General features: G+C 35.5%; 1 protein-coding gene across 2 annotated transcripts; it reads left to right on the top strand.

The window, feature by feature from the left end:
- The first annotated feature begins 1,377 nt into the window (after window positions 1–1,377).
- Window positions 1,378–25,507, top strand: FNTA (farnesyltransferase, CAAX box, alpha). Of its 2 annotated transcripts, none has more exons than XM_044660835.1 (9): window positions 1,378–1,739; window positions 5,219–5,304; window positions 6,144–6,258; window positions 7,706–7,810; window positions 11,326–11,452; window positions 16,916–17,064; window positions 22,938–23,000; window positions 24,161–24,332; window positions 24,807–25,507. In XM_044660835.1, the coding sequence occupies exons 1-9, from the start codon at window positions 1,498–1,500 to the stop codon at window positions 24,927–24,929; spliced, it is 1,182 nt and encodes a 393-aa protein (XP_044516770.1). In that variant the 5' UTR covers window positions 1,378–1,497; the 3' UTR covers window positions 24,930–25,507. The 2 variants fall into 2 exon arrangements, with proteins under 2 accessions (XP_044516770.1, XP_044516771.1); XM_044660836.1 differs by having other exon boundaries at window positions 1,688–1,739; window positions 5,191–5,304.

The raw sequence follows: 25,507 nt of genomic DNA, 5'->3' as shown, positions 1-25,507 counted from the left end.
ATCATATGAAAAAATATTCTACATCCCTCTCAATTAGAAAAGTGCACATTAAAACAGCTTTGAGGTACCACCTCATATCTATCAGATTGGCCAATATAACAGTAAAGGAAAATGATAAAGTTGAAAGGGATGTGGCAAAATTGGGAGACTAATGTATTGCTGGTGGAATTGTGAACTGATCAACCTTCTGGAGGGCAATTTAATACATACCCTTTGTTCTAGTAATACCACTACTGGGTCTGTATCCCCAAGAGATTAAAAAAAAAGGGGAAAGGACATGTTTGTATGAAAATATTTATAGCTGCAGTTTTTGTGGTGACAAAGAATTGGAAGCTAAAGGGATGTCACTCAAATGAGAAATGGCTGAACAAATTGTGGTATATGATGGTGATGGAATACTATTATGCTATAAGGAATGATGAACAGGATGATTTCAGAAAGAACTGGAAAGACCTATATTAACTGATGCAGAGTGAAATCGACAGAACCAGGAGAATATTAAACACAGTAACTGCAATATTGTGGAACAATAGGCTTTTCTACTAATAGCCACACAATAGTTGGAGCAATGCCAAGGGATTTATGAAAAAGAATACTATCTACCTCCAGAGAAAGAATTGTTGGAGTAGAAATGCAGATGAAAACATGATTTGTCATTTATTTGGGTATGTGGGTTTTGGTTTTATAAGATTATTCACTTACAAAAATGAAAAACATGGAAATACCACGTATAACCCAGACTGAATTGTTTGTCAGCTCCCAGAAGGGGTTGTGAGGAACAGAGGGAGACAATATAGATCATATAGCTTAAGAAAACTTATGTGGAAATTTATGATTAAGATAATAAATTTTAAAAAGGTTATAACAAAAATTTAAAATAAATGCAAAAGTATATTTTTAAATAATTTTTTTATTAATATATTTGTACCTGCAAAAGTAGTTTCTCTTTCTTTGTGTGTGGTGGACAAGAGAAGGCCCTGCACAGGTATTTAGGGGTCACGTTTCGAATGAAACAAATGAGTCTGAGAGAGGCGAGAAGAGGTATATATTCAAGGCGTGAAGGAACCGCTGAGAGGGCACAGACAAGTGAGACGTAGAGTTTACGTCGTTGGGGGTAAGTAGAAAAGCGATCTGTGGGTTAATTTAGGATTGGCAAAAGGGGAGGGCCCGGAATGACACAGTCACAGGCAGCGAGCCACCCAGCCCCGCCCCCGCCCACGTGACAGGACAGGAGGGGGAAGGACGCTCCAGTACCAAGGTCGCAAAACTCAAACTGCATCGGCGCTTGCGCACTCGCACCTGCTCCCCTTTCGCGCCTTCCGCCCCCGCCCCCTCCTCGGCCGGCTTTTCCCCCGAGGGTGTTAAGAGTTGGGACCATCAAACTGGGCTCCGCTCGCTCGCGTCTCTATGGTTGGCGAGGCGACCGGAAGGGGAAGAAGGGAAGGCGGCGGAGAGAGTAGGGAGCGGGGCTGCTGCCGCCGCCCGGACTGAGGCGAGATGGCGGCCGCCCAGGTGGCGGCGGAGGCCGACATGGTTGGGGAGTGCTCGGCAGCCGGAGAGCCGGAGCAATCAAAGCCACTGAAGCCGCCCAAGTCGGAGCCTGAAACGGTGGCGGCGGTGGCGGCGGCAGTGGCGGCCGCTGCTGCAGCGGCTGCAGAGGCTGAGGAAGCGGAAGGCGACTCATTCCCGGAGGACTACGGGCTGATGCGCCTCGACTCGCCCACCTACGTCCTGTACAGGTAGTGGCTCCGCGGCGGCGGGATAGGCCCGCAGGAAGGCCGCCTTCCTCCCCAGCGCCTTGGGCTCGCTTCCCTCCGGGGTGGCGGGAGCCAGGCCGGGGCCCACAGCTCCCCTGGGGCCTTCCTCGGTTCGGACACTGCGCGTGCCTTCGCAGCTTCACTGCGCCCTTGGGCCGAGTACCGCTGCTGGATCCCCCACCCCAGCCCTGGAAACGCTGCTCCCTTGCCTCGCTGCTTCCTAGCCCCGCTGCTGGATGCCCCTTCTCCATCCGTTGTGATCCCCGCCCTGCAGCAGTCCCCAACCACGCTGCCTATCCTGCAGTCCCAACCACGCTGCCTATCCTGCAGTCCCAACCACACTGTCCACTCCGCATCCCGCAGCTCCAACCAAGCCGCTGTCCCTTTTTCGCTGCACCTTCTACCCCAATCACGGCTGCCGGCTTCTCATACCGTAGCCCCCAGCCACGCCGCCAGCACCCCGACTCGCAGTTCCCATCCCGCAGCCTTCAACTACCCGCCTTACCCCTCCCTCCTCCTGTCTCGCAGGCCTCGATCATGCAGCCTGTTCCCCAGCCTTGCAGGTGTGATTGGCCTCAGCTGCTGCGCTGTCAGGCCCCTGCAGCCCCGCACCTGCAACATGCTCACACTCACTCAACAGTCAGTTTTTTGGAGAGTGAAAGGTTTCTGCTATTGACTCTTAACTCGGACCCTTCTGGAATCTACCCATCCCAGGCGCTGGCACCGGTTTAGAATTGTGGAATTAGAGTTATAAGCGACCTCAGAGCCCCTCTGTCTTTGTCTGATTTTACAGATTAGGAAACTGACCCTCAGAGGGTAAGCAACTCCCTCAAAGTCACACAGGTAGTAAGTGGCAGAAGTGGGATTTTAACCCAAATCCCTAGAATTTTCACATCTCCAAGTGCACCACTACTACTACTCTTTAGGTTGTAATTAAAGCTGTTTTTTTTTTTTTTAAATTTTAGGATTCATTATCCTCCCCTGTCCAATAATGGTTAGGGCCATTATTGTTGCTATTTTTATTGGAATAGTGATTTCATCACTGTAGGGAGCTTATGGTCAGGAGGAATTTATCCTACCAATGTAGCAGTCAAATACACAAGGATGTGGCCGAGATTATGTTTGAATCCTGACTGAAAGGCCAGCTCTCCATTTTGTAAAGCTACATGGCCTCTTCTGCCAGTGTTAGTATCATTTATGTTTTGGGTAGAAGGAAACAAGCTTCAAGAGGTGAAATGATTGGTCCATTTAGCAGGACTAACTCTTATGGCTAGAGCAATATACCAGATTTTTCCTGACGCCCAAGTTTAGTGTTTTTTCCTCTACACCAAACTACTTTCTAGTTGAAAACAACTGTGATCCTTCTAGTATATTTAGGGGTTTAAGTGACTACTATTAGTATCCTCTGCTATTTTAGATAGTCCTCCTTTTTCCAGACTCTTGGACACTGTAGGGTTCCCTTTTCTACCTGCCCTAAGTCTACTTTCCAGATTTTAGAATAAGGCCTATTCCTTTAAAGGAAAATTGTATTGGGACTAGTGGGTGGTGAGAGTAGAATTGCAAACTCTTTGAAGCCTGAGACTATGTACAGGGCTTGATATCCTGTGATTAAGAATTCTCTACCTCCTGAGACCACACGTTCCACATTTTAAAACCTTTAATTGTTAGCAAGTTAAGTTTTTCATTTTGTTCAGTTATTTGTCTGCCTTTTGAATCTTAAACTGACTGGGCCCGTTTCTGCCCCCTTGGGACCAGGCAATTTCAAGTTTAGTACCCCTACTTTAAAAAAAAAAGAGAGAGAGAAAAATTTTTGTCTATTTTAACACCACAGTCATTTCTCCTGTATCCTTCTCTAAGAGAATATTCCCTGGTACAAAGAAAAACAATCTCATATATTATGAGCCTTCAGTGGTTTGTTCTTGGTGACTGAGTACTTATTAAATCTTCCCCATCTGTCAGAAATAAAAGGATCTGTGGCAACTAAGTAGCACAGTGGATAAACCTCCAGATCTGGAATCAGGAGGACCTCGGTTCAAATTTGACCTCAGTTACTTCCTAGCTGTGTGACTCTGGGCAAATCACTTAACTTCAATTGTCTAGCCTTAGAATTGATACTTAGTATGCAGAAGGTAAAAGTTAAAAAAAAAAACAATAAAGGGAACATAGGTTGCCTAATTCAATTTCACGTGACAAAGAGAATTAAGGTAGATTGCTTCATCTCTCTTGGGTAATTGTGTTTAAGTGATTTCAAAAGTAAATTGAAGGCAGGTAAGAAAGGAATCTCCATAGTATCCCAAGAGTCTGGAAAAATGAGGTCTGTAAAATAGCAGAGGACAGGAATGGTATTTACAACTTCCCTCCATCACTTAGACCTCTAAATATACCAGAAAGATCAGTTTTTTTTCAACTAGAAGGTAGCTTGGTATGGAGGGAAAAAAAACACCAAACTTGGGTATCAAGAAGAGATCTAGAATCTTTGTGCAGGTATTCTTGCACAAATGTTATTAATAATTTAAAAATCACTGAAAAAGTTATAGAACAGGCATAAATTAATGTTTCATAGATGCCAAAAAATCTATAATCTTTGCCCCAAGATGACTAAATACTGATTTTTCCAGAATTTTTTTTTTGTGGGCCCTAGATCATAAATCTCATTTAAATGTTTCTAACGTCTGCCTCCCCATTTAAATTTAAATTTAATTTTATAAAGCTCTTTAGCACAGTACCTAACACATTAAGGTAGGTACTCTAGTAATGGTAATTGCCTTCTATTCCTGTCAGCAATATTTTTACACAATGGGCAGAATTTCAGAATTTACTGGGTACCAGAAAGTTGTGTTGTTATCACCATTGTGGGTCAACATTAAAAAGTTTGTCGATACATATGTAAAGATAAATCTCTTCTCATGGGATAGATAGTTCCCCCAAAGATAGCAATAACCTTCAGTGGTTGACACTTACTATCTAGTATACAATAAACTATGTGTGCTATTGTGACTTTAAAATGTCAAATTCCTAGTAAATTGTTATTCCAAAGAAGAAATGCTGACTCTGAAGTAATACAGAATCTGAAGACAAGAGTCTTTTGAATTAGGAAAATCTGCTGACTTCTGATCTCAGATTTATTTCTAAATTAGAAGCTTTGTGTATCTGTTGCAAAGACTTACTGTTGTATTCAAAGAGCTTTTTGTATAAAAAATGTTTTTATTTTGTGAAAGAGAAGATAATTATGACTTCTAACCTTATTTGATAATACCATAAATGCTTAAGATGAATAGTAGCAAAATGATTTAATTTTTTATTCTGTATCATTTGATAATATTTATGTTAAGGTATTCATAAGAATTAATGCTTTGTGAAAATAATATTTGTCATTCTTTAATCTAATAAACACCATAGTCCTTTTTCTTTCTCTTATCTGTCTGTCTTCAAGCACTGAAAAGAAAAATGTATATTTACAGGGACAGACCAGAATGGGCTGATATAGAGCCGGTGCCCCAGAATGATGGGCCAAATCCAGTGGTCCAGATAATTTATAGTGAAAAATGTAAGTTATTTTTGTCTAGTAATTGGTGCATAAATGAGGAAAACTTAATGGGCACATTGCACTTTGAGTTTTTATGGGCCAATATAAAAGTGAGATGTCTCAATAGCTACAAATAAGCAAATGCCATTATTTGCTTTAGAATACATTTTATAGTTGTTGTGTATAATGTATCATATGCAAGAAACAGATTGTTTTAATGTGTTTAAAAAGTTAGGTTGTCAAGCAACATAGTCATCTATCTTGCTTATGTTATTCTTTACTGCATAGACTGACTACAATTAAATATGTGAACAATTCTATATTTTATCTAAATTTTTCTATTGTAACACTAGTATTTCATTACTCCATTTTAATTGTATATTTACATACTTTTAATAAAATACAGTCTGGTGTTATTTGAGGTATATGTAAATGAGAGTGGATTTAAACCTACTATATTGATACTTAATAACTGTTGCTCTGCTTTTTAAAGATTAAAAAACCATTGACCTTTCTGATCTACCTTGGACAATTAATGTTGAAATTATACTCTGAGCTGGCCCAAAGGCAAATTTGAACCATAATGAAATCTGAATATGTTGAAACTCATGTAACTACAGTAGAACTTTGTTAACTACTAAAAAGAGTATTGTTTGTATTTCTCAGATTTTTGTCTATGGGACAAATAAATGTATAAGTATATAAGTAAGAGCTATTATGTAAGCTTCTTTTGAGTAGCAATTATGTTTCATAAAGTAGAGCACAGGGAGTAAAGAAATAATGTGGATGTTATACAGTACTGGCTTTAAATGAAAAGGAAAATTATTTGTAATACTTTTCTATTAACTGTTCTTTTCCAGTTAGAGATGTTTATGATTATTTTCGGGCTGTTCTGCAACGTGATGAAAGAAGTGAACGAGCTTTTAAATTAACTGGAGATGCTATTGAGCTAAATGCAGCTAATTATACTGTATGGTAAGTAATTGATTACATTATTTTTAATTATTTAAATAGCTTATGCTCACTATATATATCATAGTGGAATGTTGTCTTAATTCTTTTTTTTTAAAACCCTTACCTTCTCTCTTAGAAATCAATACTAAGTATTGGTTCCAAGGTAAAAGACTGGTAACTGCTAGGCAATTGGGGTTAAGTGACTTGCTTTGGGTCATACAGCTAGGAAGAGTCTGATGTCAAACTTGAACCCAGGACCTTTAGTCTCCAGGCCTGGCTTTCTTCCTACTGAGCTAATTAGCACATTGTCTTTAATTCTTTGATTATAATCTCCATACTTGGACAGGTCATTTAACTGTAGGTCTTAATTTCCTCATTTGTAAGTTGAGATAGTAAATTAAGCTCTGAATCTTTGGTCCTTTATGTATTCTTATCATTTGTATCATTATGTAATCTTATCATATAAAACCCTATTATAACAGATTTGATTGTCATGTAGACAAGTTTAGTTTAGAGATCTTTTAATGCTTTCCCTTCTAGAAGCTTACTTTCTACTGGGGAGATATGTGTGCATAAATAAATACATAACAAATAAGAGCAAATGGTGGGGAGCACCAGTAGCTAGAGAGTCAGGAAAAGTTTCATGTTGAAGGTGGCAATTCACACAAAGTTTTGAAGGAAATGAGTTCTAAGATATGTAAGTGAAATGGGAGTTCATTCCATACATGGGATAGTCATTTCAAAATCTCTGAGGGGAGATGGACCTACAAGGAAATGATTTTGGTTCTACTTTCTAAAAGACAAGGAGAAAAATAGGTACTATGGTTTAAAATCTGCTAAAAACAAATTAACATTGATCTACTATTCAACATGAATCTACTACTATTTCTAATTTAGCAAGATGACCAAATAAGCATAATTCCTCCATATTCTTGGTCATATTTCTCTACTCCAAGGCAATTTATAGGAATTTATAACGTTTATAGAAATCTATAACAAGCAGAAAATCATAATATGTTGAAATGCAGTGCTTCCTTGATCATTCCCCTTTAGGATTCTCCCAATGTAATTTTAGAGATTTCCTGCCTCTGATCAGTATCTTAATCTTTTTTGAATGGAGAGGTGGACATTGTCCTTATATGTGCCCGATACTTCTAGAAATAGGAAAGGCAAACTAGGATAGAAATACTCTTTATTGAAAATATAATTTCCTTCCTTAACCAGAAATGCCTTTTGTTCTTCACTTAACCCATCTGAGAGGATCAGTGTGGAAAGGATTTTTAGGCTAGAGAAATATTTCTTAACATTTCTAGAGAAACTAAAAAGAAGATTTTTAATATGCTTCCATGCTAGGAGAATCATAAACAAAACTATTAAAGTGATCTTAGTATCCAAAATTTTTGCTTTATATTATTAATATAAAATGTTTTGAGTAATGAAGCTTTCAATGATTGTTATTTTGGTATAGGCATTTTCGGAGAGTTCTTTTAAAGTCATTACAAAAGGATCTAAGTGAAGAAATGAACTATATTACTACAATAATTGAGGAACAGCCCAAAAACTACCAAGTCTGGTAAGATAAGCAAACCTTTTGCTTTCTTTTTTATTGTAAAATTATTTTTAGGTGCTAAAGATCTTTTTTTCAGAGACGGCCAACTTGGAATCAGAAGTCTTGGGTTCAAATTCTAGATGAGATATTTATTAGCTCTATAGCCATGGTCAGGTCCCTTTATCTCTCTTAGTTTCAGTTTGGTCTTTTGTAAAATGAGGAAAATGATGCTCAGGCTAATATTTATCATAGGTGGTGTTTTTTTTTTTTTTTTTAACCCTTGTACTTCGGTGTATTGTCTCATAGGTGGAAGTTTGGTAAGGGTGGGCAATGGGGGTCAAGTGACTTGCCCAGGGTCACACAGCTGGGAAGTGGCTGAGGCCGGGTTTGAACCTAGGACCTCCTGTCTCTAGGCCTGACTCTCACTCCACTGAGCTACCCAGCTGCCCCCTATCATAGGTTGTTTTGAAGGAAGTGCTTTATAAACTATGAAATGTTTTATGGACCTGAACTATTCCTGTTATTTAATACTTAGAGTAGACCTGTGATTTTCTAATTGCAGTTAACCTTCTCTACCTGTGCACATCACATATGTAAGTAACTAGGTATGTGCAAGGTATGTACCATGTAAATAAAACATAAACTTCAAGGGAAGGCAGCAGAGATACAAATGTGATTCTTAACCATGTTTCTCCCATAAATTCTCTGTAAGGGACATTCTGCTAAGTAGACAATACATGAGTGATTTTTACAAAGGATAATACTCTGTTGTCTTTGTTTTCATCACACAATTAGGCCTTGCTACCTTTTCTAATTATACATTTCTTGGGCGATATATTTTATACCCCTAATTACATGCAATAATAATGACAGTAGCAATAGTATATATAGCACTTTAAAGTTTGTAAGGCACTTTATAGACATTATTTCATTTGATCTTCATTTTAGAGAGGAGGAATCTGCAGCTCAAGGGTTAAAGTGATGTGACTGTAGTCATATAATCTGCTAAACTTTAGAGGCAGGATTCAGATGTAGGTTCTTTGTGATTCATAGTCCAGCATTATACCCATGATAAGTCTCCATTGTTCTTCAGGTTGCCTGTATCTATTTGTTGTTCTGATTTCTTTTATAAGTCCTATGAAGATGATTTTGCTTAATTCTCATTTATTTTTTTCTCCATGTTTTCTGAAGATTAGTTTTCCATAGTATAGTATAGTAATTATGTATTATGTTGTTATGTTTTTATGTTTCCTATCATTATTGGGTATATTCATTCACGTAGTAAATTTGTATATATTATGATTGAGAAATCACACATTGAATTAATTTTTCAACATTTGGCATATAAACATCCCTTCCTAGAATCATTAATTGGTTCTATGGAAAAAAAGTTCATTTGCTTATTACATTAAGGGAGTAGTTTCATAGAAATAACTGTAACTATTTGACAGCCAAGGGGTTTGATTGAAGGTATAGGTATTATTACAAAAACAACTCTGGTTAAGGCAATCTTATGCGAAGGGTGCCCGTGTAATAAAACATACTGAACAGTATGTACATGATTTAATCTCTTTGTGATATCATTAATAGGCACTTTAAAATCTATAATCTAAAGTCCATAATTATGGAATTATTTGAGGACAGGATTGTAGGTTGATAATCCCAGGTAATCATACTTTATTGCATCTATGCTTTTTATTTACTTGTATTTAAAAACATTTTTAATAAAGAAAACTTGATATTTTTGATGTAAATATGACTGGATATTTCTTTTATCTCAATTGAGTAACTACTTATATCATAGAGTATATTAGCAAGCTGAAGTTTCTCCTGCCATTGCAACTAGCTATTACTTTTTCTCATTTGTTAAAGAAGGGAAATAAATGATCTCTAGTGGCCCATACAACTGTTGAGTCTGTCTACAGAGTGGTTTTTCAATTTTGTAATACTGAGTAGATAATAACAAAAGTCTTAAAATCTTTTTAAAGGGTATTATTGATGATGTTGTGGATGATGTGGAAAGATGGATCTGGATTTAAAGGATTAGATGTTCTATCCTCTGAAGTCTCTTGTTCAGTTCTAGATCTGTGATCCTCTGACCACTTAACTGGCAGTCAAGTTCTTTTCGAGATTCGTTTAGTGTTTCCTGGACTAGGTGGCAGCAAATGGAAATTACAATCTTTTAAAATTTATAGGAAGTTTATACTTATTAGCCACCTACTTTTCAGTGTATGAAGTCTTACACATTATAGGGAAGATATAGAACTAAACATTGTTTAAGAATAGACAGAACTTAAAATAATTATGTCTAACCAGCCTAAAACCAACCTTGTTATCACAAGTTAATTTCTTTGTGCTATCAATTGGCCCTGAAAGATAGAATTGGTTTTAATCAAGTGTTCTTCCAGAAATAGCTGTATGATACCACTAGTAGGTTAAAATTCTGGAAAGGCAAGCAGTATATTTGCCACATTCTTAAATGAATGATTATAAGTTGAGATAGTAATGACTACAGGAAGCGCTGGAATTCATTTTTTTAAACTTTAAGAAATCCATTAGTACAGTTGCAACTTCTACCAATGCAGACCACGACCCCTGTGCCTTAATAGGCCATTTTTTAAGCTATCGTAGCAGGAAAAAACAATATCTAAGGTCCATTTCTCTGTCTTATGGGGCTGTACAAGGGTTTGCTTTATTATTTTCATGTAATATTTCATCAAAATCCATGCCAGTTTCTTATGACAGCCTTTTCGATTCAGCCTAGCTTAATAGCTTTACTGAACCCAAAAGAAAGCCCAGAAATATATCACAGTATTCATAGCAGTACTTTTTGTAGTAGCAAAAAACTAAATCCATCAGTTAGGGATTGGCTGAACAAATTGATAGATAAATATAACGGAACATTATTGAGTAGTAAAAAAACAACAGATATGAAGAATTCAGAGGACCATCAAAAGAATTATAAGAACTATTATAAGAAAATAATGGTGAGCAAACCAGGAAAATAACATGCAAAAACTTATGTAAATTTCGGGGGAAAGAATAGCAAAATGAAGTTCAATTCTGAGTAATTATAATGATCAATCTTGCTCTGAGACAACAGGTAATGAAACATGCCTCTTGTTTCAACAAGATGAAACTTTACAGTGTTAGACACAGTCATTGTTAGTTGGTTTTACATAACTGTTTTTCTTATTTCAAAGGAGAATTTTTTGGGAAGGGGACTATATCTCGAAGTAACTTATAAGAGTAGGCATCCTCTCCAGCTTCTTAATCTTGTCCTCGTTTGTGTTATCTGACTCTTACATATGATATTTTTGTACTATGCTTTCTGTAATTTGCATCTCTTCCCCATTTGATTTTAGAATGTTTTCTTTTCCTTGGGTTGAGCATCAGCATCTTAAATTCAAGGGCTGTGATTTCTTCCATGGACAGTGCTGTGAATGCAACTGGAACTTGTGCATAGTAGTTATTTAACAATTGATTGTTGAATCAGTTAATATTAAGCAACACTTGTCTTACTTTATTTGGGGCTTTAGGCACCACAGACGAGTGTTAGTGGAGTGGCTGAAGGATCCTTCTCAGGAACTTGATTTTATTGCTGATATTCTTAACCAGGATGCAAAGAACTACCATGCTTGGCAGCATCGACAGTGGGTCATTCAGGTACTGTCTTCTCTGTTTTGATAATAATTTAAGTTCATGTTTAGAGTTTTGAGGTGTCTTGCCTAAATTATTTAGCTTAATAGAATTTAGAATTTGTCTTAAAATAAATTTTAAAATTTAAGTTTTGTGCTTCTGAAATAAAACACAAAATAATCTCCAAGTAATTTGGGTTTTTTTTAGTGTATATTTAAGACTTTTAAAGAAGAAAAGCTTTAATATTGGTCAACTTTTACATTTTCCAAGGGAAATTGAGCTAATAAAATAATATAATTATAAAATTATTACAATTCCACAGGTTGAACTTGAATATATTAATAGTAAGTCTTTGTTAGCAAATAATATCTCCAAAAGTTAATAAAATAAAACTTGCTTTGAAACTTTATTTCAAGTATAGACAATTCACAGAATAGGATAAATAAATAGGCTTTTTGTCATATTCTTTAACATGAAAGCATAATCTTAGAGCATCCTCCTTTTCTCCTAGTGGCCATTTTTACTATACCTAAGTTTAAAACTTCATGTTAAATTAAAAAAGAGTATTAATAACATGCTCTCTGAAAAAAAATTGTATAGCATACAATGAATATTTTCCCCAATAAGTGATATTTTTCTTATTTGGTTTAAGGAGAAAAAGATCTTCCTTTTAAAATCCAAGTTTTCCAAATTGGATGAGTTGCCTATTACTTTAATAATCCTTTTTCAAAGGGATTTAAAAGATCTCAATAAATCACCCAGTTTAGCTTAGTGCCCAGCTTAAAACCCTCTTAAAAAGTTCAAAGGGCAATAATTCCAAAATCCCATTGAGTACATGTAATTCCATTCATCGTTTTGGAATCTAATGTTTCTGATCTAATTTGTACCCAGTTAATCATCACTTTAAAGAAATGAATAATTTCCACATAACTTTGGTAAACAGTTAAAATAAAAATGATGAACTTTCTAAAAACTCTAATCGTTTGACCAGTCTTTGATGGATGGTAGACTTTGTTGAAGCTTTTCCTAAGGAGTTATAGTGTATAATCAGAAGTTCAAGTGAATTTGTAAAACTTAGCTTTTCACTAAAATTAGTACTTCCTAATTGTACTCAGCAGAATAATTTTTAAATGAACTAGTTATTATAAAACTGAAATTACTCGTTGGCCAATTATTGAATCAGAAATATAAATCTAGCCTTTTCTCCATCTTTATTTTCTTCAGTCTTTTTATAACATTGAACACTGTTAAACTTCCTACTCCTTAAAATTCTGCTTTTTGGCTTTTAAGGAATTGTACTTTTCCTGGTTTTCCTGCAACTTTTCTACCTGTTTCCTTTTTATCCCTCTTCCCTATTTCCATAATAGCTCAGTTCCTCAAATATAATAAGTACTTAATAAAAGTATGCAATAAATATAAACATCACTTTTTTTCTTTTGAAAAAACCCTTACCTTTTGTTTTAGAATCAATACTATATATTGGTTCTAAGGGAGAAGAGGAGTAAGAGCGAGGCAGTGGGGGTTAAGTGACTTGCCCAGGCAACGCAGCTATGAAGTATCTGAGGTCAGGTTTGAATCCAGGACCTTTCATCTTCTCAGGTCTGGCTCAATCCACTGAGCCACCTAGCTGTAAATGTAAACAACATTTTCAAAACTATCCTGCTTGGCTGTGCTTTCCTTTGAACTTTTGTTCCCTCCTGCATTTGGTGGGGAAAATTGTTTAAATTTGGTTGTGTTTTTTTTTTCCATCATTATTGCTACCTTCTCCTTTCTCAGCTTGCCTCCTTCTCTCCATTTAAAAACCAAGAGAGAGAAAAAAGAAAAGAAAAAGTAGGCATAGTTAAGCAAAACAAATCCATATCATGGCCATAGCAAAAAATATGTCTCTTTTTTAGTACCTTAAGTCTGTTGTTTCTGTCAGTAGATGGGCTACGTGAATTATCCTAAGTTCTGAAAGACATACATTGATCAGAATTTTGCAATACTTGAGTTTTTCTCCACAGTGCGCTTCTTGTATAAATTGTACCAGTGGTTCTGTTCACTTCATTCTACATCTATATCTATATATACACTTAGGATTTTCTGAAATTATTTCTTTGGTCATTTCTTATAGTACAATAATATTTTATTACATATATATATTTTTATCACAATTTGTTCAACTATTCCTAAATTAATTGGGGATTCACTTAGGTTCTAACTTTTTTCTTTTTTTCCCACCTTTTAATCTTTCTTTCAGGATCAAGTCAAGTTCTTCTAATATCCACTTCCTAACCCCAAACCCATCCCAGGCTTTTATACCTGTTGTATTTGATATATTTCTACATCAAATTGTGGGTACTCACAAACACATATTTTGTTCATTTCAGATGAGAGTGAGGCTCATTTGATTTCTACCCATCTTCCTCTTTATTTGTATAGTATTCTCACACCTCATTTAATCTACCCCTTTCTCATTTCTACACTAATGTATTTCTTTTATCTTCCCTTCCACTGCCCCTCTTAGAACATATAGAATAGAACCAGTTCACCCCCATGTCACCTATTTTTCTTAATTCCTTCAAATATTTTTTTAATGTTATGGTTCTAATGTAGCATTTCCTTCTTTTTTCCTGCTTAGAATGCTTAGCTTTACATAACTTTACACAGTTCATTCCAAATACTCAAGATTAGTTCACTTTTCTGAGTTTCTCTGAACTTTTCTGTTTATATTGTGTTCTTACTTAGCTCTGCTCTTTTAATCAGAAATCCCTGAAAGTCTTCTTCCATTAAGAGTCCTTTTTTCCCCTGTAGGATTATGCTTAACTTTGTAGGGTAAATTATTCTTGCTTGTAAGCTTTTTTTTTTTATCTTTTGCCTTTTGTAATGCTATATTCCAAAATTTCCCCTCGTTTTTATTAGAAACTTTCAAGTCTTATGTTATGCTAACTGAATTTGGTATTTGAAATGTTTCTTTCTGGATGCTTTCAGTGTTTTTTACTTTAAGGTGGGAGCTCTGTATTTTAATTTTGATATTCCTGGAATTTTATTAATTTTGGTGTTTGTTTCAGGAGGAAATTAATGTATTATTTCTATCTTGATTTTGCTTTTTGGTTCTAATGGTAGATTAAGCAGTTTTCATTTCTGATTTCTCAATATACATTGCCCAGGTTTTTAAAAAATTATGGTTTTCAGGGAATCCAGTGATTCCTTAAATTAACTTTTCTTGACCTTTTTTTTTCAGGTCACCTTTTTAAATATCAGACTTTCTTTTTTGTTTGGTTTATTATAGTTTTCAGGGACTCCATTACTTAGGTAAGGTTTACTACTGTACTTTTAAGATTATTTTCCTATACAGTTTCTATATTTTCCAGATATAATCTGTGTATCAATTCTAGTTGTTTATGCTTTTGGAATCTTGCAAATTTACTTTCTCTGCTGTTGCCAACCTAGTTCATACCTTCTTTACCTCATGAAAGATTCTGTGACTTACTACAACAGCCATCTCTCTGGTTACTCTTACTTAGCTGCTCTGCATTTTAATCCATTCATTCACATAAACCATGTACATTAAACTAATCTCCCTAAAACTTTATCTTTTTTTATGTCATTTGTCTTTCCCCCAAGACCCTGCAGAAAGAACTTCTCTATCAAGTTCAAACTCCTTTCCTTGACTTTTGAGGCCCTCCATAATCCAGTCCACTTTGCCTAACAAACATTTTATTCTAAAACTGTCTTGTCCAAATCCACCATCTTAGTTAAAACACAAATGGCCAGATCTATCTTCTCTCTTAATTCCCTTTGTTTTCCCTACTTTCCTATTCCAGTAAGCCATTCTTCATTACTCAGTTCACATCTCATTTCTTTTGTGTAAAGCTTTCTCCAGTGAAAGCCATCATTTCTTTTCTGAACATATATATTGCATTAGAAGTGGAGGCAACATAGAATATTTAAAAGAGCACATTGGACCAGAAGCCCTGGGTTTAAGTACAGTTTTTCTCTGCTACTTGTTAGCTATTTGACTTTGAGCAAGTTGCTTAACCTTACTAAGTCTGAATTTTCTTATCTGTCAAATGGAAATGTTCTACCAACATTACTTGCTTGTTATAAAGATCAAATGAAATAACTTATGAAAACACTTTATAAACTATAAAACACCATACATTAAGCTGCTGTTGTTTCTATTTTCAGAAGAGAAAGCTTACACTTAAAAGTAGCTTGCCCAATTATATTTTATAATTATAATTGATATTAGACCAATGATTATAACAAGGGTATAAGCCACTCTGTTCCCCTTTGTCTTTCATTCTTGCTATAATACAATTGAGTTCTGTCCATGACCTGATCAAGACACTGCTGACTAATCCAAATGGCTCTTAAACATCTAGGAGTTACTAAGGTACATTGTAGGATTGGGAGACTTCTGGCATCTTTGAGTATATCAAACCCGAATAAGCTTATTAGATAAGAATAGATTAGATTAGATTAGATAAGGATACTTAGAAGAGTAGGTGGCTTTACTTTGGTGCTCAATAGTAGGTTTTTTTAAAAGTTCATTGATCATACTCATTGCTCTGACCTTGTTCTTCCTTCTTCTAGAGGAAGTTCAAACACTACTAGTCTTTAGTTATTCCCTAATCATTAGGGTTATCTAACTAAACTAAGTCTTGGGAGGGGGACACTGTTTTATATTTTTATATGTAAACACATAGTATTCTTCATAATGCTGGGCACATAATAGGAAATAAATAAATGCCTAGATTGGCTGAAGTCAGAAGAATTATGTAATTGGTTCATTTATTCACAAGTATCCTGTCCTAGTAAATTTGTAAAACTATTTGTAGAGTTTGGCACTGAAGCAGAGGCAGCCCTGTTTTGCTTTCAGCCAGCTACATTATTAACATGCTACTCTTCTCTGTTTCCTTTTGACTCCCACCTAACAAGATTTCAATTTCTAAAAGCTTTTTCAATAAATAAAAACATTTAGTTACTAGCTTCCCAGTAGAGATGTGAGCTAGAGAGAATGAGAAAGGGTAAAAGCAGCTCTGCAGTTTCTCTCTGCCCTAAAGCTAAGACTAGTAACGAGTTAAGTAGAATATTGAATTGGGAAAGTAAAACTGTTCCTCTTGAATTTTATCTGCATTGTAGGTTTCTTTTTATATGAAATATTGGCATATTTGAATTTAAGCCATTTTGAAGTTTTCTAAGAATCATTGATTCCCAAAACAAAAGGATTAGATCAGACCATTTCTAAAGTTCCTTCCAGCTTTTAAATTTTGCTCCCCTTCATCACTACTAGGACAAAAAGTTAACTAAAGTTCATATTTGTACAATGCAATTTATATGAAGTTGCTAGATCTATTAATAATGAATTTTTTTCTTTGAAAAAGCTTGTTCATTGTTTTCTCTTAGTAATGTTTGTGATTCTGAGTACTATAAAACAAAACACAAATATGTATGTCAAGTATAGTAATCATAGAATTCCAGATTTATTTTTTTTTTCCTCTTTAGGAGTTCAAGCTTTGGGATAATGAGCTGCAATATGTAGACCAACTTCTCAAAGAGGATGTGAGAAATAACTCTGTCTGGAACCAAAGACACTTTGTAATTTCTAACACTTCAGGCTACAATGATCCTGCTATCCTGGAGAGAGAAGTCCAGTTAGTATACTTCTAGAGTGACTGATTATATTTATAGTTCCTTAAAATTCTTAAGTCATCATTACCACAAGAGAAGTCAAATTCTTCTAGTATCCTTTGGCTACTGTAAAGGCTTATTTAAAAGGTCTGCTAAATTCTTATTCCAGGGGCTCCAATGGAGGCAGCATGGTGTGGTGATGATAGAACATTGGATTTTGAATGGAAAATCTGGGTTCAAATCCTGCCTTGGATCTTTGGATACCATGGACTTAAACCTTTAGTTTCTGTGAGCTTCAGTTTCCTCATTTAGAGGATGGGGCTAAAACAGGGTTACTGTGATGATCAAAGGACATATAATGTATGTCAAGCACTCTATAAATGGGAGCTCTTATCAGTAGAGTTTAAACACCTGGAAAACAGAGACTGCCAAAAGATAAAGTGAAGGGTTGGAAAGAACTTTAGGCTCTTCTAGTCCAGTCCTTCATTTTATAGTTGAGTGAATCAAAGGGAAATAATGTGCCCACAGTCCTATAGATAGCATGTATCTAAGGTACAATTTGGTCTTCTGATTCCAGAGACACTGAATGTTTTTTTTTCCCTTGTACCGTGTTATTTCTTCTCTCTTTATCCTCAGCAAATAGTGAAGAGTATAATTCAAATAACTTGTTGGATTACTTATTATTTTTTTTAAACCCTTTACTTCTGTGTATTGGCTCATAGGTGGGAAGAGTGATAAGGGTGGGCAGTGGGGGTCAAGTGACTTGCCCAGGGTCACACAGCTGGGAAGTGTCTGAGGCCGGATTTGAACCTAGGACCTCCCGTCTCTAGGCCTGACTCTCAATCCACTGAGCTACTCAGCTGCCCTGATGGATTACTTATTGATTGATATAGAGGTGACCTTAGGTTCTCAGATGCTGTGGAGCAATACCAGCTTTGGCAGATCCTACCAAACTAGAAAAGATTTGAATATGACCCTGGTGCAAGATTATCTGTCAGTTGTCTTAAGTCCAGAATGACTTGTCTCCTGGAGTTTGGCTATAACCATTCATTAAACCATTTATATAAGACATGGAAGACTTACTGTCTGGACTGGGAGGCAGAGTATATACAGGCATGGAATCATAGAACCTTGAAATTTTGAAGCAATCAAAGGTTGTATGAATATTCACACATACACACAAATTTCAAAATTAAGGCCTACTTTGATAAATAGCACCTTGAAGTAGCATAGTTTTTTTGGAGCTGAAAGTACCCAAATTAGTAGTAAATTTTATTTTATGCTTCTGTAATGTATAATTCTGTTATGACTAGGTGGGGTGGCAAGCTCATTTGGGTTAGCTACTTGAATGATAAGTTGTTTTAGAATATATTTTTAAAATAGAAATTTCTCTCCTTTTTAAACCTGGTTTAAAGAAGCCAGTCATAGTTTGAGTTATAAAAGTTATTTCACACTTCCTAGCTGTGTGACTCTTGGGCAAGTCACTTAACCTTCATTGTGTAGCCCTTACCGCTCTTCTGCCTTGAAACCAATACACAGGACTGATTCTAAGATGAAGGTAGTTTTTTTAGAAGTTATTTTAGTAGCCCTAAATAATGTATAACAACCCAGAAATGAGTTCAGACAATAGTTCTTCATCATCAAGAAACAGTAATTTAACTCTTTTGTTATTCTTTGGGTATAGTACTGTTTAGTCTAATTATTTAACATAGTGAAATCAAATGACGAAAAAAATGTAATGAATTCTAAATTTCTAGGTAAGACATTGAAAAGTTGTGCAAAAATGGCTTTTATCTTGTCTTTCTCTTCTTGCAGAAGAACTTGTTCATAGTTCTTCTTAGGGCAATTGCCTGCTCTATTGGACAAATATTTAGGTCAGAGAATTATTGAAAATTTATGTGTAACTCTGGCCATTTCTAAACCCAGTGCTAATTTAAGTAATATTTTTGTAAAACAAAAGTTTTAGTTCTATGTTTCTCTTGGAATTTGTGGTAATAGGATTTGTCCTTACTTAAATGCCCTCAATAGGAAGAATGATAAAGGATCTTTTCTTTTGGATCATGTTGCAATTTAATACTATTGTTATAACTTAAAAATACTTGAATGGATTTGTAATATTATTTGTGAAAGCCTACCTTCCTATCAAGAATATTTTTGATATTGATATTTGCAGATTATCTTAATATTTTATAGAGATAAAGTAGACATGGAGCAGTAGTTATTGTCATCCTAATAAAAAAGCATTTATTAAGTACTTATTATATTATAAGCACTGTCGATACAAATAGAAAATATTATAGTCCTTGCTCTCAAGGAACTCGTTCTAATGGGAGAGACAACACATAGGGAAGGCTTTTAGCTGCAAGTCAGATGGGAAAATCTAGTGGTCCTTAAGGTGTGATAGCAAAGAAGATGTTAATACCTCTTTTTTAATGTCTTTTCCACTAATGAAATGTCAATTTCTGATGTTGAACCATTTAACAATGCCAAGGACTTGGGTTGCAAGAATTTTCTTTTCAGGATCAAAAGTAGCTATGGTTGTAGCACCTGAAGGAGCAGTTGACATGTTGCATCTCCTCAAGGGTTGCTTCCCATGATGGGGGCAGCAGGGAATGACTTGAAAAATTGATATTCTCAAGTGTTTCTTCATAAATCCAAGAAGAGATAAGGTGGCAGTGGTGGTTCTACCTTTCCAGCACATTCTGCTTTCTATCTCTTCAGGGTACCCTTTTGCTTCAGCTAGACTGAACTGTCTTGTGGGGATGACTAACTCTTAAAGGAGCTACTTCCTCAGATAATAGCTTATGAGAGTTGGCCTGAAAAAAGAACCAGAGCTGTGGGTGAGGGTGTCATTCCCATGGCTCCTGTGCTTATTTTTCTCTTGATAGCAGTTAGCAATTCTTGCACATAGTGATGAGAAAATTCGGCCCTTTCCCCATAGTAATTTCTCTTGTATAGATGACTCTGGGGGCTGGACTTGAAGGTAGATGTGGTTGTTTGGGAACACTGTTCTTCCCAAGATTCTTGGGCTTGGAGTCCTGTGCTATCCATCAAGGTCTGAGGGGAGATGGCAGCCAAAGTGGAGGTAGTTTGACTTGCCTGTCACATAATCATATGTTCTTACCCTCTCAAGTGCCCGCCTGCTTTGGCTAGGCTGGTTTGCCTCCCCTCTGAGTGGCAATTGGTGGAGATGAATGACCTTTTCTCTATAGGAGTTACTTCCTTGAAAGATGCTAAGAAGGCCTAGGCTGCAGGAAGCAGGACTAGACTTGTGCTTATCTGCCTATTGATAGCAGTTGTTGCTGGTGGTGATGAGGAAAAAAGGCTGCCTTCACAATGATTTGTTCCCTTCATGGTAATTTTGGGGAGAAGGAATAATTTTGATAATATCATCTATGATTTCTTCCAGTTATTCATTATCTTCCCATCCCGATTCCCTGGTATTTTTAGACTTCCTCAACATTCTCAAAATTGTTTTGCTACTAGCACAGATTTTCTTTTGTCTGGTTTAGCTGCTATTCTAATCTTTTTCTTCTTTAAAGCCATTTCCCCTTCCTCATGTAGTACATTAGAAGCAGAAACATTAAGTTCCAGATATGGTTGTCCCCCTTTTGCTGATAAAGTACTTTGTTCATAAAAATACTCATAGATCAGTTCATAGTTTTTCATCTCTTGTCTTTTTAGTTTCATTTTCAATGCTCTTGGGATAATTTGTTTTAATTGACCTTGCTCCAAGCTTCGGTGTGTGACTTCATGTTTAACTTCATGTGACTTCTCTGTTTCTCTCGCCATTGTTTCTTGCTGTTTTATGATGTCTTAGTGCACCACCTACTTCTATAAAGTTTTGCAAATCAATTTATATTTTAAAAAATCTTGTCCAAGTCTGGCATGTCTTTCTTTTTGACCTAGAGATTGTGTTTTCTGACTAAGATAGTTTTAGGGAGTCTTTAGGCCTCTTTGGGGTGGTGATTACATTGTTAAACTTTTTAAAATAGTAATATTAATATGTCCCTATCTTTTTTGTTCCACTTAGCTTTTTTAATATCAGTAGATCAAGTTGGAGCCACAATAAATGTGTATCTTCTTATCTTTTTTGTTCTTCTGATTGGGTATATATTTTCAGTTTTGCTCTCACAAGTGGATGGATAGTATTCAGAATATAGACCACTGATCCATAACTCATTAATCAGTACCAATTTCCTATCTGTTAAGTAAGATAGCCATTTTCATTTCTATGATGTTATTCTGTTTATCATGTCCAATGCCTCCTGACTCTTGAAAATGAAGCTTATGTAAAGTTTGCAAATTTCTAGCCTTTTTATATTTAAAAAAATTTTTTGTTGTCTTTCCCAAGCCTACTTTACCATCACCAAAAATATTAAGGCAAATATTAGCTAAATTTTATCTCTGTATCCACCCAAATAGATGTTGGCATATAAGCTTTATTGTTTTTGGTTTTTTTTAGATTTATAATTATTATGTATAGTCAAGCAAAACAGATCTAATTCTTCTTAGTCTAATCATTCATCTCTACCAAAAAGTGGAAGATATGCTTCATTGTCTTTTTAAGTCATGGTTAGTCTCTACTTGAGTCAAAATTAAAAGATCTTTCAGAGTTGTTTCACCTCATATTGATGGTCTTTAATCAAATGAACCCTCTCATAGGAAAGGCAGCTCTTTCCTTTTCCTGCACTAGTCTTCAAATGGCAACAAAGTAGTTACCATCCTAGTTTTTTCTTTTTACTTCTGAGTTCTCTCTTTATTCTGTATCCATTCATACAAGTCTTTCCACATTTCTCCAAATCTATCATGTTCCTCTTTCTCTTTTTAGTTAAGCTGATCTTAAGGAAGCAGATCTCTTTGGGAACATGCAAAGCCTTCAAGAAAGAATGCAATGTTGCCACCATGAGGAATCAGAGCTTTTGGGCAACTTTGTCCTTTTTAATAATTGAAGAATAGAGTAACAGAGGAGGGAACTACAACAAGCAAAATGATCTAGTTGGTGCTTCTTTAATCAGTTACTTTATATTTTGAAAAGCCAGGTTATTTCCTTCTTAGGATATAACCTCATCAAAAGTATTTGTAAGATTATTCATTTACAAATAATTCAGAGGCAGCTAGGTGGTTCAGTGAATTAGAGTACTGGACTTGAAGATAGGAAGACCCAAGTTTAAATTCCAGCGTCAGATTTACTTGCTTCATGACCCTGAGCAAGACACTTAACCTCTCACCCTAGGGATTCCTTGTCTATAAAATGGGAATAATAATAGTACTTCTAGGTTGTTGTGAGGATAAAAAGAGACATTTGTAAAGCACTTTGTAATTCTTAAAGCACTATATAAGTGCTAGTAGCTACTATTATTCATTAGTTTCACTCTAACCTGGCTAGTTTGAACATAGAGCCAATAGTCATTTTTCTTGATCTTGCTTCCTCTCTAGTTAGGTACTATGATTAAAGATTTTAACAGTAAAAAATGATGAGAAAATTATTTGGTTATATTGCTTTCAGCCCAAGAGCAGAGAGTATAATTACTCCCAGTTTCAATTGTCATCTACCTCACATAGGGGAAAATTCTGCTGCCAACTCTTCCTTTTGAGGGGGTCTATGTTTCCTCCTCAAAATTGGCAGGAAATATAAGGAAGAAAATGTGTGAGTAAATATTATTTGGTCCTGATTTTGATCACCAGAGTTTATACCATAACTTGATAACTAAATTTCGGGAAACTGCACTTAGGTATATCTAGTTAAGAGATTCCAAGGGCTCCTAAGAGAGAAGTAAATGTATAACTAGGAGAGAGTACTAGCCTTTACCTAAAGCTAAGTTTTGTTTGCCTGATTCCTATGTTTGTATCATCTTTTCTAAGTATTCATGCTCCTCTCTATTTCCCTTGTTAGGTATACTCTAGAAATGATAAAAACTGCACCACATAATGAAAGTGCATGGAACTATTTAAAAGGGTAAGACAGTTTTAATAACTTTAAGCATCCACTATTAAAGCTTAGCTGTTTAATTTATACTCATATGCAGTCTGAAGTTTGGTGTGGAAAATGTCTTCTAAATACAAACTTTTTAAAAATATGGATTTGATTTTTATCTAATCTCATGCATACTAAAATTAGACATGGTAAATTTACTTTTTAGTCAATCCATGAATATTTATTAAGTGCCATTATTTGTCAGGTACTATGATAAGCTCTAGGGATACAAAAACAAGCAAAGATAGCTTTTTCTGTCAAGGAGCTTACATTTTTATGAGGGGAGACAACAACTGAAAGCAAGCTGGGGAAAGCAAAGGTACTACACTCATCATGGTAAAATACAGTCAGGAGCAGAGTCAAATGTAGAGAGGAATGAAGAGTAAGTAGCTTGGTAGAAGAGGAGCCCACCAGTGGGAGAAGAAGAATAGGCAGAGGCTTGTTTGAAAACTTCACTTTAACTTCCTTCCCCACCAGACTTTGTCAGAACTGCTAATAAGTAGTGGACATGGTAAAATTGAATAAATTTAGTATTTTAGTCCAAAATTTCTCTTTACTTTTAACTATAATTTTTTTCCCATTAATAGTGAATCAAAAGATAACCAAATGAATCCCTTTGTGGGAAAAGCCTACCCTTGATGGACCATGTCGTAAAGCAAGTCTTTCCTATTTCTTTGCTGGTCTTCTAATTTTTTTTGAAAGTTACATATTAAATTATTATACATTTAAATAGAAAAGCAAGTTGAACAGAATAGAATTTTATGATAATATCCTTTTTGCTGCTCTATGTATATGAAAAAGTTTGATTGGTATCTATTCAGTTCAGAATTAAAAATAAGGGTGCTTTTTCTCATTAAAAGGGATATTTTCTACAATATATCTCATAAGCGATCAGCCTTTTTTACCTGAAGACCTGCTTTGACAAAGAGCTCATTCCATTTTGTGGCAGCTCTGTGCTTTTTTTGCTGGCCCTCTCATGACAACAAAATAGCCAGGATCATTGTTCTCTTTTCTTTTTGCTTGTCATTACATATCAAAAATGATTTATCTGAGATTATTCTTAGATAAAAAGCAAAGCACAAAAAAACTTTACCTTATTTTCATTGTAATTTTCAATAACTATTGTTTCTTTATTATTCCAGGATTTTGCAAGATCGTGGCCTTTCCAAGTATCCCAACCTTTTAGAGCAGTTGTTAGATTTACAGCCAAGTCACAGTTCTCCCTACCTGATTGCCTTCCTTGTGGATATATATGAAGATATGCTAGAAAACCAATGTGACAACAAGGAAGATACACTTAATAAAGCATTAGAGGTGAGCTACTTAGGACTCTTACTCTATTCCAGGCAATCTGATTTCCATTTTACATCACTCCTGATACCTAAGAATGAAGTCAGCACACTGCAAATAACTTTATATCTTGGCCTTCATAGGAATGCAGAACTCACTTACAGTGGTTTGGGATTACATCTTTCAAATTTCCTCTCATAGAAACCACTTCAAAAACTTCCTTAGGTAGTATTCTCACCATCAAATCAGTACCAGTGGGTGATGGTATTATTCGGGTGCTACTATTTCATCAGTATCTTTCTCCTATCAAAAAGGAAAATGACATACTGGCTTCATACATGTTAAAACATGTTACCAGTGATGAAAGATTAAAACACACTGCCCTAAAATCAGTTATTAGTAGGATCTGTTGCTTATTGACTTAGAGTAAGTCACAGCACAGTGGGGTTGGCTATAAATGGAATTCTATTTTAAAGTATTACTATTTTTCATTTCTAGTTATGTGAAATTCTAGCTAAAGAAAAAGACACTATAAGAAAGGAATATTGGAGATATATTGGAAGATCCCTTCAAAACAAACACAGCACAGAAGGAAGTTTGCCAACAGATAAGCAGCAATAACAGCATTCAGAAGACACTAATGGAATAGTTTTATTTTTAAAAGAAACTTGGAACAAGGAAGTGTGACATGGCTAAAAACCAGAGATATCATTTCCTTCTACCTGTGTGGGTGTGTGACAACAAGTGCATTGCACAGGTATTGCTTCCTAACAAGCACTAAGCAAAATAAGTACTCTTTGGGCACTGCTGCTATTCAGACTAACTCTAGAAGTATTAATTTGGCTGTCTTTTTAAAGTAAAATAATTCCTTAAAATAACAATCCCCAAATGAATTGTTGAATAATAAATAATTCCATGTTTGTTTATTTTTAAAGACCCTAAACAGTTTGTTCTCTTCACCTATTTCTTACCACTCAGCTCCTTCCTAAATAGTATATATGAATTCAGATTTGCAGCAGTAATGATTACAGATAACTTGTATATTGTGGAGGTAATATAGACTATAAGCAAGGAATACAATTGCTGCAATACATTAGAGCTATTACAGAAGCTGCACTGGTAATATCTTGCTATCGCTTTAACTGACTAAATGACAAAATGGTTTTGTAATAAAACTGTAGATACACCTTAAAACAGTA

The sequence above is a fragment of the Gracilinanus agilis genome, chromosome 2 (assembly GCF_016433145.1).
Source record: "Gracilinanus agilis isolate LMUSP501 chromosome 2, AgileGrace, whole genome shotgun sequence".
Classification (NCBI taxonomy): Eukaryota; Metazoa; Chordata; class Mammalia; order Didelphimorphia; family Didelphidae; genus Gracilinanus; species Gracilinanus agilis.
This window is presented reverse-complemented; position numbering and strand designations above follow the sequence as displayed.